This window comes from Cladophialophora psammophila (genome assembly GCF_000585535.1).
Source record: "Cladophialophora psammophila CBS 110553 chromosome Unknown aczJe-supercont1.16, whole genome shotgun sequence".
Classification (NCBI taxonomy): domain Eukaryota; kingdom Fungi; phylum Ascomycota; class Eurotiomycetes; order Chaetothyriales; family Herpotrichiellaceae; genus Cladophialophora; species Cladophialophora psammophila.
In genome coordinates, this window is record NW_006912937.1 from 338,097 (window position 1) to 352,464 (window position 14,368).

At 41.6% G+C, this 14,368-nt stretch overlaps 4 protein-coding genes across 4 annotated transcripts; 1 reads left to right on the forward strand and 3 right to left on the reverse strand.

Annotated features, from left to right (window-relative positions):
* Nucleotides 1-9,120: 9,120 nt before the first annotated feature.
* Nucleotides 9,121-9,513, reverse strand: A1O5_09390 (uncharacterized protein; the record flags this gene model as incomplete). Its single annotated transcript, XM_007749969.1, has 3 exons — nt 9,121-9,253; nt 9,311-9,364; nt 9,425-9,513. The coding sequence occupies 3 exons, from the start codon at nt 9,511-9,513 to the stop codon at nt 9,121-9,123; spliced, it is 276 nt and encodes a 91-aa protein (XP_007748159.1).
* A 740-nt stretch (nt 9,514-10,253) lies between these two features.
* On the reverse strand, nt 10,254-11,214 carry A1O5_09391 (uncharacterized protein; the record flags this gene model as incomplete). The annotated part of the gene is made up of 3 exons (XM_007749970.1): nt 10,254-10,465; nt 10,528-11,020; nt 11,047-11,214. 3 exons carry the CDS (start codon nt 11,212-11,214, stop codon nt 10,254-10,256), a joined length of 873 nt encoding a protein of 290 aa, XP_007748160.1.
* A 474-nt stretch (nt 11,215-11,688) lies between these two features.
* On the forward strand, nt 11,689-11,940 carry A1O5_09392 (uncharacterized protein; the record flags this gene model as incomplete). Its single annotated transcript, XM_007749971.1, has 1 exon — nt 11,689-11,940. One exon carries the CDS (start codon nt 11,689-11,691, stop codon nt 11,938-11,940), a length of 252 nt encoding a protein of 83 aa, XP_007748161.1.
* Nucleotides 11,941-12,680: 740 nt separating this feature from the next.
* On the reverse strand, nt 12,681-13,797 carry A1O5_09393 (uncharacterized protein; the record flags this gene model as incomplete). The annotated part of the gene is made up of 2 exons (XM_007749972.1): nt 12,681-13,343; nt 13,510-13,797. 2 exons carry the CDS (start codon nt 13,795-13,797, stop codon nt 12,681-12,683), a joined length of 951 nt encoding a protein of 316 aa, XP_007748162.1.
* Between the last annotated feature and the right edge of the window lie 571 nt (nt 13,798-14,368).

A 14,368-nucleotide genomic window follows, 5' to 3' on the forward strand; every position in this document is an offset into this window, starting at 1 on the left:
TAGCTCGATAGTTCTAGATGAAACTCAAGGCTTACTTCTATACGGAAAACACCGAGTTTTAGAACTAATAATAGACTCTATTATTAAAATATAATACGTACGGGTCTACTCTATTCGGTTAAAACCCGGAATATCTTAGTAAAGTACTACCGAAGAGAAGAAATAGTAGATATCGTTGCGGAAGAAAGAATATTCTAAGAAATTATAGTAAATTGCGTACTATCTTTAAATCTTTCGACGACCCACCGGGATGAATAACGATGACTTTAAAAGAATAAAGCGAGAAGCACTAAAATACTTTATACGAAACGGTCACTTATTCCGAAGACCTAACATCATAAGATCTACGCGGCGAGTGATAAACAAGGAAGAAATAAAGTAACGGATTTTGAAAGAACTATATAATGGAAGTGGGCATAAAGAAGTTGAGGTCACTTATCGACGTATTGCGGATCGATACCATTGGGATAGTATGTATGCGATGATGAAAGAATATAAAAAGATGTGTATAGAATGTCAGTTCCGAGACTCGCGGAGAATTGAAGAGAAGATGAAGCCCACTTACGTTGATAAAAGATGGGAGACTATTTATATGAATGTAACGCCGATGCTAAAATCACGGAGAAAAGCTTACCTAGTGAAGGCTAGAAGTGCCTTCTTCGAATGAGTGGAAGCGCGCGGGCTAACTAAGAATAACAGTATATTAGTAATAAAATTCCTCTAGGAAGATCTAATCTATCGCCATAAAATATTTAGAAAGCTAGTCGTTAATGAAGGACCTAAAAATAAGAACTTAATAATTACTTTAATAAATAAATACAACATCAAAAGAGTAGTCACTTCTACGTATCATTCTCAGATAAATAGCCAAGTGGAAGTGGGTCATCGAGCTACTGCGGACGCTCTTGCGAAGACGTATAAGAGGCCGGACCGTAAAGACTAAATGGATTATTTATATGCTGTGTTGTGGGCGGATCGGATAACTATTAAAGCCAGCACGGGCTTTACTCCATACGAATTGAAGTATCTCGATCGGCTAAAACTGCTCATTGAACTGGATGTTACTACTTAGGGACTAATGCCATAGAAAGAGACCCATACCACTGGAGAACTTGTGGGAATGCGAGCGCGCGTACTTAAGAGACGTGAAGAGAATCTGGAAGAGGCGCGAGAACGTTTAAGGCGGCAACGTAAGCGAGGTAAGGAGTATTTCGATAAACGCCATCGAATCCGAATAGAGAAGTTGAAAGAAGGAATACTAGTTCTAATTTATAATACGTTTAGTTCAATGAATATATTAAGCTCTAAGAAGCTCTCCTTCCGGTGGATGAGTCCGTATCGAGTTTTATAGATAAATCCGATCCACAATAACTATATTTTATGTGAATTGGATGGTGCGAAGCTTTATAAAACCTTTACTATTAATCGGCTAAAGCGTTTCTATCCGCGTAACCCGGATCGATTCGAGTCAGTAAAGTTAAGTGATACGGTAATAAGAGTAGTAATCACCGAAGGGAATGATAGTAGCGATTCCATAAACGAGATTGAAGAAGAGCGGGGTGAATGTATCGATGATCGAAATAGTTCCGAAGAATCAAGCAGTGAAGTCGTTGAAACTCGGACTAGGCGTCTACCTTGAAGGGCTTCGGCTACTCGTGTAACCCCGCTGATTTAGACATTAAACGAAGCTAAAGGGGGTAATCAAGGACGGCTCCGAACTAACTTTATCATCGAGCTTCCCCTTCCTTCTGGAAGAATTAGTAGAGAAAGAGGTTTCCGAGGGTCTCGCGGACTGAGACGTAGATAAAGAGAATAATTTAAAAAGAACTCGCTAAGTAAATAGAGACGACTTTACTTATATAAGATAAGAAGAAAGGCGAGCTTCCTATAGCTATTCTTATATTCGCTTATCTTTTATTAAGTCTATTATTAAAGTTTTGGTTAATTGAGTTATTATTTAAAGTAGATTTAATATTTACGATTAGTACTACTGTGATAGAGAAGACGGTATAGTAATATCGGTAACTCTATTATAGTTTCTCTTATATTTTAATTTATTTGGTTTAATTTCTGTAGGGTGAGTATTATTAACTATCTACGCTCGTTTATTTACTTCTAGAATGGCTCTTAAGATATATAGATAGGTGGTGAATAGAATGAAGATGAGAATTATAGAGGGAATAGCTTATAGTGTTTTAGTAGCCTTTAGTATAAATTAGTTTATTTAGTTATATATCAAATCTAAAAATAGTTCCGCCAAGAGGCTAATGGACTAGCGTAAACTTAAAAAGATACTTAGTGGTAGCCTTACGGTCCGTGCGTTACGGCGAAGTATGGGTGTTGCGGCGCGTAAATCGGAATTCACAGTATAAATGGATACGATGACAGAATACAGTAACAGCAGCGATACAGAGTGATTTATTTACGGGAACTATAGATAAGCGAGCTAATTAATCAATTAAAGAGAAGGAAGTGCCACCTAGACTGCAAATAATACTGAAGACGAGTGAGGAGTCGAGCGAATGAATGCTAAGACGTCGCCACCGCGACCACCGAAGCATTCCTCACTTAGTTCGCAGATAGCACTTTATAAGTGAAAGAATAGATAAGAAGGAACTAAAACCGACGTAAATGTATGGCAGTAACGTTAGTATGTGACGGAGTTCGCCACTCAACGAGTAGTGAGGTTGATAGGCGGCTAAGTTAACTCTCGACTATTTCTACTGTCTCTTCTCTCTCGTCTTTGCTCTATTCCGTCAACCAATCACTCAATTCTCTTCGTTCCTAACGAATATTTAAAGGATATCTTCATTAATCTCGAAAAATAACGCTACACCATTTTTATAGCTTCATTTAGTGTATTTTTCATTAAGAAAACCGAGCTTTAATTATTTACAAACAGTTTTAAGCAATATGAGTAATCAAGACACTCCGCGAAGATCTCGTCGCGTGTAAGGGCTTACGCCTAATTCCACACTAACAACACCGCAATGGTAAGTTTCGTAAACGCCTCAGTATGTTACTCCGTTACTAGATCCGTTCACACTAACGCTCTTAAATTAGCAGTAGTAAGTGGCGATTCGGAGATAAGGCACCATTAAGGTTAGCCCGTGGGCAACCTAAGCTCTCTTACAAAGACCTAATGTGATAGTCGGAACGTAACTCATTTATAGTTTTAAAGGCATTGCTCTTAGTACGGCTACAGCATTGAATGTTTAGATGTCGCATCCTCGTCATTTCTCGATTTAAAAACCACCACGGGAAATACTAGTATTATGTCGTAAAGAAGGAATCGACGTGACCGAATGGGTTAGACAAGCCATCTAAACAGTCGAAAGAATATAATAGTTAAGTGAAAAGTTCGTACTAGAAATCGCTAATTATATTGAAGGCGATTCAGAATTAGAGGCAGTGTTTAAAAATAAAGTGGTTAAGAATGAGAAGACTAAAAGATTTTAAGCATTAATTAAAGAAGCGGTTGACAACCGAAATAAGTATAACGAAATTAAGAGAAGATTTATTAAAGGTGTTAATTATACTAGAAGCTAGAATGTAGCTCTATTTCTAAAGAATACGAGCGGTAGAGATACGGTTAGCCGAAAGTTTAGGTAATGAATAACCGAAGAATTTTAGAAAGGTATCGTGATATAGTGGTTAGGCAATACAGCGTATACACTAAAGAAGCTCTAGTGTGTAAGAATAACGTCTAAGCTGCGGGACGAGACACCCATGAATGTATTGCGTCGAATTAATCATTAAATGATGAAACGGCTGGCCGGTCTCACGGGTGCAAAGTTTTCTCAGCCAGCACCGTAACGAATCGATATCTTTACGGCATGGTCGAACCTAGACGATTTTAGAAACGCCATGAATAATTATGGGCATTCACAAGTTATAGCTGCGCGTTTAGAATATTATCTTTAGTTAAAGAATGGATTACATTAGCTAAATGGTGTAGAGTCACTAAATATATATAATTTGATCCTCACCGAGGGTCTCCCAGGGATACCGATTAGCTAAATCAGTCAGGTCGAATAGAATCTCATTATAGGAAAGAAACTAACTGCAAAACCGCCTACTAAGAAATTTATAGAGAAGAGATCTAGTAAGACATTAGCGAAAGGCGAGACCGGGGATTAGTTAAAGAACTTCTAAGAATAAGCGATAAAACCTCCGTCTTTACCGACCGTACCTAAGAAATAGCCGAAAGGAGAGTAGAGATATTAGAAGCGAAATATCCTAAATTACTTTAAGAATAAGTCTATAATGAAAAAGCTCACTAAAATTAAAGAAAGAGAAGTCGCAATTAAGGAAGCGGCTGAAAAGCAATTAGAAATTCGAAACGAATACATTAAAATAGTGATTCAGCTCAGAAAGAGACCGCGGTTAATATCGTCAGTTCTAAGAATATCTTCAGAGATAGGAGTGAGAGCTCCTAAGCGAATACACTTCTCGTCCATCGAACAAGCGTTTACGGAAGCTAAAGAAACTATTACCAATAGTAAATATCTTCGTGGAGAGTTTTAAGAGTTACCTTCGCCCTTTAATACGAGACTATATAAATAAAACTCATTAAGGAATCCTTTTAATGTAGAAAGACTAGTATGGGAGATTATCATAGACTGATCTAAGAGAGTTAAGTATAATACCGGCAAAGACACTTTAACGAAACGATAAGCGGATGGAGTGGTTTAGTATAGATTTAAAGCTGTCACACGAGCATTTTAAAGATTAATCGAAGTATTACCGACTAATATTAGTTCGAGATAATCTCTTTAGTGTTACGTTGCCCTCGAAGTAATTCGAATCATAGAAAGAGTGGAGACTGAAAAAGATACGTCAGAAATTTAGCAAATTCGAGACGCTTTGAAGAAATTTAAAGAGCATAGTCGCGGAGCAAAGAAACCTCTTCGCGGCGGAAATTACTACTCGGGAGGATGCATAATTAACAAGAAAGAATTGAAACACCTTTTACTTAGTGCGGATTATGACGGTTAGTTGTCTATGAATTGCGTTATTAGAGGCATCGCGGCCTACCGAAAGCACTAAGTGAAAGACAGATGAAATGTGATCTGCCCATATGACGTTCGAGGAATATTTACGTTTACAATCTGGCCGCGATCGTAGCGATAAGATAAGTTTATATGAAAGAAGCTAATTCTCTATCGAGAGATCAACCATTGGTGATTAATATACGTCGATCCCGATTCTCGAATCGTTTACGCCATGGATTCGATTGGGAAGCGCACGGCAAAAGACTCAATAATTTCGATCATTTTGGAGTATCTTAACTCTTAAGTTCGAGCAAAGCTCGAAGACGGCAGACAGTTCACATTTTAGAATGTCAATGTCAACAAACAACTAAATGACTATAATTGCGGAATGTTTATCATCTTTTAGACCAAAGCTCTTATGGAAAACGGTATTAAAGCTGTCAAAGAAGTCAAAATCGATACTTCCCATCGAGTTTAACTCATTTAGAATATTCATTAAGCTATTATCAGAGATGAAAAGATGCCATTATTATGGCCGTCTCGCGCAGAAACCAGTGAGTGATAGCTATTAAAGCCTATTGTAATAGCCACTCTAGATGAAAGTGTTGTTGATCTCATCAACTAAGAGAATACGAACCAGATATTACAGGCTTATATCGACCTATATAGCGAAGAGAGAATAGGTTTAGAATATAACAGCAATGACCCTTGAGATAGAATCCCAACGCTAAGAGTGAACTCTCTCTTTCCTCGCGTTGCTCAGTCAGTTAAGGGAGGATTCTAAGAGCGAACCCCAGAGCCACCGAGTAATATTAATATGGAAATAGACTCGACCTTAAGACAGAGTAATTATCAAAGCGGAATGTTAAGAGCGTCTTCGGTGTCCTCATATAGACCGAGCAGATCTGTTACACCTACTGGTAGTATTCTAGTTCGTGTTCTAGACTCAATAAGAGAGGAGAATCTACTCCCGTTGCGAGCTTCTTCTTACAGTGCTGCGGACCCGCCCCCTGGGTAATAATAGGGTTAGATAATTCTTGAGTGTGCTGTGTACTATCGAACGAGGTCGTCCTATGAATGGGAGAGGGAGGGATGTAATAAGGTAAGGTGGCTGTGCTATGATGGGCTGTGCTGGGCTGATAGAGCGGTGGCAAGGTGAAAAAGTTATTTAGTTACATGTCAAATCTAAATGGGCTGGCAGAGAGGAGGTGCGGAACAGTTTACAGTGCTAGTAGTGTACCATTCATTTTTTACAGATTAAGCAGAGTATTATGAATTCCATGGCTTTTAGTGCCGTCTACCTAAATTCTGAGAGTGTTTTATTAGTCCTGTTCTGTTCCTCGATGCTGCCGCTGTGCTAGGTGTTCGTAGCCCTAGCCGCTGCCTCTCTGGGTGGTGTTGGTGGTGTTGTTGTCAGTATCAACCAGAAACGCGTTCCCGATTCCCGATCTGCTGGACAGGCCTCTGTGCGTTGTTGTACGTGCACGCCAAACTCTGAAGTGCTCTGTTATAATAAGTTATAGCTACGCGTTTAGAATATTATCTTTAATTAAAGAATAGATTACATTAGCTAAATAGTATAGAGCTATTAAATATATATAATTTAATTCTCACCGAGGGTCTCCTAGAGATATTAATTAAATAAATTAATTAGGTCGAATAGAATCTCATTATGAGAAAGAAACTAACTATAAAATCGTCTATTAAGAAATTTATAGAAAAGAGATTTAGTAAGACACTAGCGAAAGACGAGACTAGGAATTAGTTAAAGAACTTCTAAGAATAAGCGATAAAATCTTCGTCTTTACTAATCGTATCTAAGAGATAACCGGAAGAAGAATAGAGATATTAGAAGCGAAATATTCTAAATTACTTTAAGAATAAATCTATAATGGAAAAGCTCACTGAAATTAAAGAAAGAGAAGTCGTAATTAAGGAAGCGACTAAAAAGTAATTAAAAATTCGAAATGAATATATTAAAATAGTAATTTAGCCTAGAAAGAGATCGCGATTAATATCGTTAGTTCTAAGAATATCTTTAGAGATAGAAGTAAGAGTTTCTAAGCGAATATACTTCTCGTTCACTAAGTAAGCGTTTACGAAAGTTAAAGAAATTATTTTTAATAATAAATATCTCTATGAAGAGTTTTAAGAATTATCTTCGTTCTTTAATACGAGACTATATAAATAAAACTTATTAAGAAATTCTTCTAATATAGAAAGACTAATATAGAAAATTATTATAAACTAATTTAAGAGAGTTAAATATAATATCGGTAAAGATACTTTAACGAAACGATAAGCGGATAGAATAGTTTAGTACGGATTTAAAGCTATTACACGAGTATTCTAAAGGTTAATCGAAGTATTATCGACTAATATTAGTTCGAGGTAATCTCTTTAGTGTTACGCTATTCTCGAAGTAATTCGAATCATAGAAAAAGTGAAAGCTAAAAAAGACACGTTAAAAATTTAGCGAATTCGAGACGCTTTAAAGAAATTTAAAGAGTATAGTCGCGAAGTAAAGAAATCTCTTCGCGGCGAGAATTACTACTCGGGAGAATGTATAATCGATAAAAAAGAATTAAAATATCTTTTATTTAGTACGGATTATAACGATTAGTTATCTATAGATTACGTTATTAAAGGCATCGCGGTCTATCGAAAGCACTAAGTGAAAGACGAATGAAATGTAATCTATCTATATAACGTTCGAGGAACATTTATATTTATAATTTAGCCGCGATTATAGCGATAAGATAAGTTTATATAGAAGAAGCTAATTCTCTATTGAGAGATTAATTATTAGTAGTTAATATACGTCGATTTCGATTCTCGAATCGTTTACGCTATAAATTCGATTAGGAAGCGTACGATAAAAGACTTAATAATTTCGATTATTTTAGAGTATCTTAACTCTTAAGTTTAAGTAAAGCTCGAAGACGGTAGATAGTTTATATTTTAGAATATTAATATTAATAAATAACTAAATGACTATAATTATGGAATATTTATTATTTTTTAGACTAAAGCTTTTATAAAAAACTATATTAAAGCTATTAAAGAAGTTAAAATCGACACTTTCTATTAAGTTTAACTCATTTAGAATATTCATTAAGCTATTATTAGAAATGAAAAGATACTATTATTATAGTCGTCTCGCGTAGAAATTAATGAGTAATAGCCATTAAAGTCTATTATAATGGCCACTCTAGATAAAAGTATTATTAATCTCATTAACTAAGAGAATACGAACTAGATATTATAGATTTATATTAACTTATATAGCGAAGAGAGAATAGATTTAGAATATAATAGTAATAATCCTTAAGATGAAATCTTAACGCGAAGAGTGAATTCTCTCTTCTCTCGCGTTACTTAGTTAATTAAGAGAGAATTCTAAGAGCGAACTCTAGAATCACCGAGTAATATTAGTATAAAAATAGACTTAATCTTAAGATAGAGTGATTATTAAAGCGGAATATTAAGAGCGACTTCGGTGTTCTTATATAGACCGAGTAAATCTATTATATCTACTGATGATGTTTCAGTTCGTATTCTGGACTCAATAAGAGAGGAGAATCTACCCCCGTTGCGAGCTTCTTCTTATAGTACTACGGATCTACTCCCTAGGTAACAATAGAGTTAGATAATTTTAGAGCGTACTATATACTGTCGGACGAGGTCGTCCTATGAATAGGAGAGGGAGGAATATAATAAGGCGAGGTGGCTATGCTGTGATGAGCTGTGCTGGGCTAGTAGAGCGGTGGCAGAGTGAAAAAGTTATCTAGTTACATGTCAAACCTAAATGGGCTGGTAGAGAGAGGGGTGCAGAATAGTTTACAGTGCTGGTAGTGTGCCATTTATTATAGATTAAGCAGAGTATCATGAATACCATGGTTTTTTGGCGCCGTCTACCTAATTCCTAAGTGTTTTTTATCAGTTCTGTTCTGTTCGTCGATGCTCCCGCTGTGCTAGGTGTTTGTAGCCCTAGCCGCTGCCCCTCTGGGTGGTGTTGGTGGTGTTGTCTTGTCAGTATCAACCAGAAACGCGCTCTCGATTCCCGATCTGCTGGACAGGCCTCTGTGCGTTGTTGCACGTGCACGCCAAACCCTGAAGTGCTCTGTTACAGTATAGCTCCCACAAAGCCCAGAGCGGCACCGAATTGGAGAGACCTTTTGCGGCTAAATCTATCGGCCAAGATGAACACGGTGATGATGCCGACAAGTGTGCCTGCGTAGAATGCGCTCGCAATCGCCCTGTTCGAGAAAAGAGTCATTTAGATAAATTGTCATGCCTGGGCGAAGAGTACATACCCCTGTAAACTCGGCGAAGGCTTGAAGCGATTCAAGAACCCCGGCTGCGCAAACCTGTGTGGGACCAGTAAGCATGGGACAGCGCTAGCTGGGTGACGGGTGGCCATCACTCACGTGCTAGCAATCACGGCATTGTCGATGCCATACAACATGCTTCCAAAACCTGCGACGATAGTGCAGTACCAATTGTACTTTCTTCCCATGGTGGCAAGAAGAAAATCCTTCGAAGAGGGTCCAAAGTTCACTTGAGAAGAAACAATATCTGGTGCAAGTACTCACGTATTTGTCCACGATTTAAGTTACTAGATGTTCTCACAAGCAAGCGAGGACGTTTATATACTTCGGTCTTTGCTTCCCCACACTTGAACCATCGATCTCGTGGCCATGTAGGACGGTGTCTGGGGTGGCCATGCCGGGGGTGGATGTTCCTAGGCCCATTGTACCCCACAAAATTTGTCGTGGCTAGTAGTCTTGCCCCTTATAGGTCCAGCGTTTTCAACCTTTCCCAAAGGAGGTACTCGGAAGCCCAGGATGGTTAGCATTCAAGAGTCCGAAAGGGTTATATTGTCTCCTTGGTTCGCAAACTGGGTCTTGGTGGTTGAACAGGGACGGTACGGCCGGACCAAAAACCAGAGCCATTGGGATGGACATACGACAATTACACAACCAACCGATGCGAAGAATCTGTGAGACCGGTTCTGAACCCATAGTCCGGAAGCGATCGACGAGCCTGATTGCCCGCCGAACCATTTGACCAGTATTACCGGATAAGAACAGGTTAGACAATGACTACGTCAAGGAGGCAGAGAGGGTGCCAGATGCCGTCAAGCTCCCTTGTGCCCCTATATGGTGGAAGAAGGTACGAAGGAAAAAAGAAGGGAGAGTCGATCCTTAAGGACTAGAACTCATTCTCAAAGCTGTATGAAGCCGCTGGTCTGAAATCTTATTCGAACTGTTCATAGCCAAATTTACCTTGGTATCTGATTGTTAAGTCGTCTCCCGCCAGTATTGCCTCCTTTCTAGCAATGAGCTCGTCGACAGACCAGTTTGCCGAGATGAATCTTCCCGAAAGCCACGCCGCGGCGTCGGTAGCTAACCAGACACCAGTGCTACCTACAAGTTCGGGAGAATCCAAAGCGAAAGGTTTATGATGATCTAGCGAATAGGCAGCGTTGGTCCAAAATTTTCCACCGGCAACACAAGCGTTGGGGACTTACCTATAGCAATGGTGGTGTCCATAATGCCCGGTTGAATCGTCACACAGTTTACGTTGGGATACTCGGCAGCGAGATACTCAGAAAACCTCAAGCTTGTCAACTTACTGACCGAGTAAGAAGAAGCCCCGCCATCGACGTAGACAGCGAAGCCGGAGGAGACCGTGATGATGCTGCCGGATCTGTTTGCACCGAGGAGTTTCAAGAATGCTCGGCTGACCAGATAAGTTCCCTTCACATTGATCTCAAAATCTCGCCACCACAGTGACGGGTCCGAGTCAGCAATCCTATCGGTAGGACCAAATGTACCGGCATTGTTGATGAGAACATCAGCATGACCATATTTGGTCTTGATGACTTCGAACAATGCATCGACAGCGTTGGGAGACGTAATATCGGTGGGTTGCAGAATGTATTCGACGTCGGTCGTGATCTGTTTGAGAGCCTTTTCGATTTCTTGGAGTCCGTCAAGATCCAAGGCCACGAGAATGATGGCCTTAGGCCTGGCTTTGCAAAGCAAACTGCCCAGCCTCGTTGGCCGATGCCGGACGACGCCCCGGTTATCACAACCACTCTCCCTGCTTGTGAAAGCGCCGGCGAGGTTGGATCGATCGATGGATATGGCTCTCGATAGAGTGTTCGAGTATAGGCAGACTCTTTCAGATAATAGTCATCGGCAATGTCCGACATTCTGTTAATGTTTCACACCCTGTGCTCATCAGAGCGATTTCGAGGTGATAGGCGGACCTGGCAAAAAGGACAGCCTGAGAGTGTACTTTGTCCCTTACGCTGGGACCAGGAACAAAATAAAGAAATAATAAAGACGGTGTGCATAATGGAGCAAAATGCAGAAGTTGCGACCCGTAGCTGCCCCGATCCCCACAATTGCTACAGTGAGAACACTTTCCTTCTTCTGTCCGATTCCTGTTTGGTCGTTCCGGATGACGAGTAAGGATCACATTTGCCCAGTACCGAAAGCGTGGGGGTTCAGGCGGGACTCAGAGGAAAAAGGAATACTATTTACTCAGGCGTCGAGAACAGAAAGTCGTCGGCTTAGATGGGCACTCTTTTCGAAAAACATTCTTCCCCCATCCCCTCTCTAAGGAGGAATTCTTGCTGAAAGCGACGGTCCAAAATTTCTCCACGACCTGTTCGGTCGACACGATGGGCGTTAAAAAGACCATGTTTCTCGTGCAGGTGTCTGTCGAGCCTGAAAATATCGAGAAGTTTCTCGAAGCCTTTCGTGAAATCGTCGAGCTCTGCTGCAAGGAGCCCGAATGTGAGCGCTTTGAGGTCTTCGCAGATACAGATGAAAAGGGCCTGTTCCACTGGGTGGAAACGTGGAACGCGAGCAGGGAGTGGGTTGAGAATGTGAGCCCTGCCACCTTGATCCTCCGACCTTCTGCGAGGGTCTAGTCCGGTCCACCTGTCCTTCTTCAGTGTCCCCAGTTGATTCATGAAGACAGGGAACCAAATGCATTTGATCGGCTTAGCGACGGATTCGGACTAACTTCTCATGGTCTCCAGGTACAGGTGAAGAAGCCGTATTATGCCGTCTATCAAGCTAAGACAGTCCCGTTGTGGAAGAGACCTCGTATGGATATGTCCATATTCGGACTCATGAAAGCTCGACGCTGACGACCACAGTGACTGTTCAATGGCTAGACCATACATCTGTCATCCCTCCATATCTGAACAAGTAGTGGGAGACGGTACACCCAGGGGCAGGCGCACTCGAGAAGGGGTCTTCTGATAGTTGCAATAGCGCCCAACGAAGTGGCGGAAGGGCTCCGAGTGCAACAGTTTGTTTGCTGAGAGGAGAAGGTTCCATATCACATCAAGCGGCGAACGAGGGAGATGCGCCTAAATTTCATTTCTCTTATCTAGGATAAGGATAGATTCCACAGCGTCTAGAGTTAGCTACACCCACCCGAACTCAGATCACACAGCCAATTCCCATACATCAAGATTTGGTATCTTGCGTAATGCTGATCCAGGTTGACGCGAATGTTCACTGACATATTCCCTTCAAAATATTTCCGCTGGAGTTCCTGCTCTTGACCGTGTCACCTATCAGCAGCCTTTGTTTGGCGGACCGACACGGCGTCTCGTTTGGCAACTTCACAGATTCTAGGATGGACACCCACATGTTTGCGTCATCGGTTGAAGTTATCTAGCGGAGCATCGTGCTTAACATCTTCCCATACCTCATTAATGCCTGCGCAGGCCATTTCGCTCAACGGACCCTTGGCGAGTCCATCAAGGGTGTCCCTGAGCTGCTCGAGGCTGCTCGCGCCGATAACAATGGCGTCTCCGTATTTTTGGGTGCTCAACTGTGAGTTCGAAGAAACCCAACGATATGCCAACTCGGCTCGAGAAACGCCCTCTTCCTGGGCAATTCGTTCCCACTTAGTCAGTGCGTTGAGGTATGATGGCTTGTTGTACATATCACGGTACATGCCACCCGCGACATCCTTGCCGAACCGCCCAACGCCTTCTTCTATCTGTTTCGCCGTTTTGGTCAATAGCCCTCCGGCCAGGGGACTGTAGGCATAGAAGGCCATATCCAGCTCGCGAAGAGTCGGGAACAAGAGGGTCTCCTGGAGTCGAGCAACAGGACTATAGTTGCCTTGGTACACGGTTGGGAGAATCCAGTTGTTCGCCTTGCAGACATTATAAACCCTTTCCGCCTCTGAAGCCGAAAAGTTGGAGAGGCCAAAGCGTTTGTAGAGGCCAGAATTGTAGGCCTCGTTGACCCCCTCGAGGGTTTCTTCGAGGTTTGTTTGGGCGTCAGGAGAATGAAGATAGAAGATATCCACCTAGGAAATATTGTGAGTTAGCACTAAGGGATGCCTATCAATGCAACTAGATAATCGCTGTCGTTTGACGCACTGGGGCAGTGTAGCATTATTTGCATCCAAGAACGTCGCTGATATCGGACAAGGAAGACGACAGTGTACTGAAAGATTTTCTTGCCTTTTCCACCCCGAGCTTGTGAACACTGGCTTTCACCGACTTGACGATGGTGTCTTTGGTACCTGAGCCGGGAACCCACCCGGCTAACCATTTTGTGTCGATTGTGAAAATATCCCCTGCTTTAACCTCGCCCAGACGCTGTTCGGCATTGCAGTACAACTGAGCAGTGTCAAGGGTTGTGACACCGTGGGATTGAAGGGTTGACCAGATCGTCTGGAGGTAGTCTTCAGCAATGAACGGCTCTTCTTTGCCAACCAAGACGGTGCCAAAGATAATAGAAAGGCGATCCGACGCCATATTCCAGGAACGCTGGCACTTCCAGTCAAGGAAATCGAGGATTAGACTTTTTATCACTCCGACTTCGCTTGTTTACAGCTACCGGGCAAATCTAGGGAGATTCTAGGCCTGACGGCGCGAGCGTTTATGCATTGAGAAGAGGCAATGGTGAATGAACAATTTCTAAGCAACGACAAAGTAAATTTGTGGGACAGGATCTTAGTTGAATGGATACAAGTTTCATAAAAATCATACCTACCACTGCATGCTTCATGCAGGCCGAAAGGAGCAAGACTCAAACAGGTAACTTTGCTACCGAAAGGGGCAAAGTTCTAACCGAAACGGGAGGCTGCGGGCCGCCTAGTCGCCTGTACTTGGTAGAAGTTTGTCGAGTGGGTAGCGTTGTTAGACCCAGCACGGCCTTGGGCTTACACCGTCGTGGCCCGGACACAAATTCGTTAGTCAGCGTTTGCTCGAACCATCTCCTTCAACAGTCATGCCGTCGTGAGTCTGAGCCTGCCTCCACTAACACAACATAGAGTCTACGTGCGTCGGTTATTTCTTTTGAGCTCTCATCGAAGCCGGGAAAAAA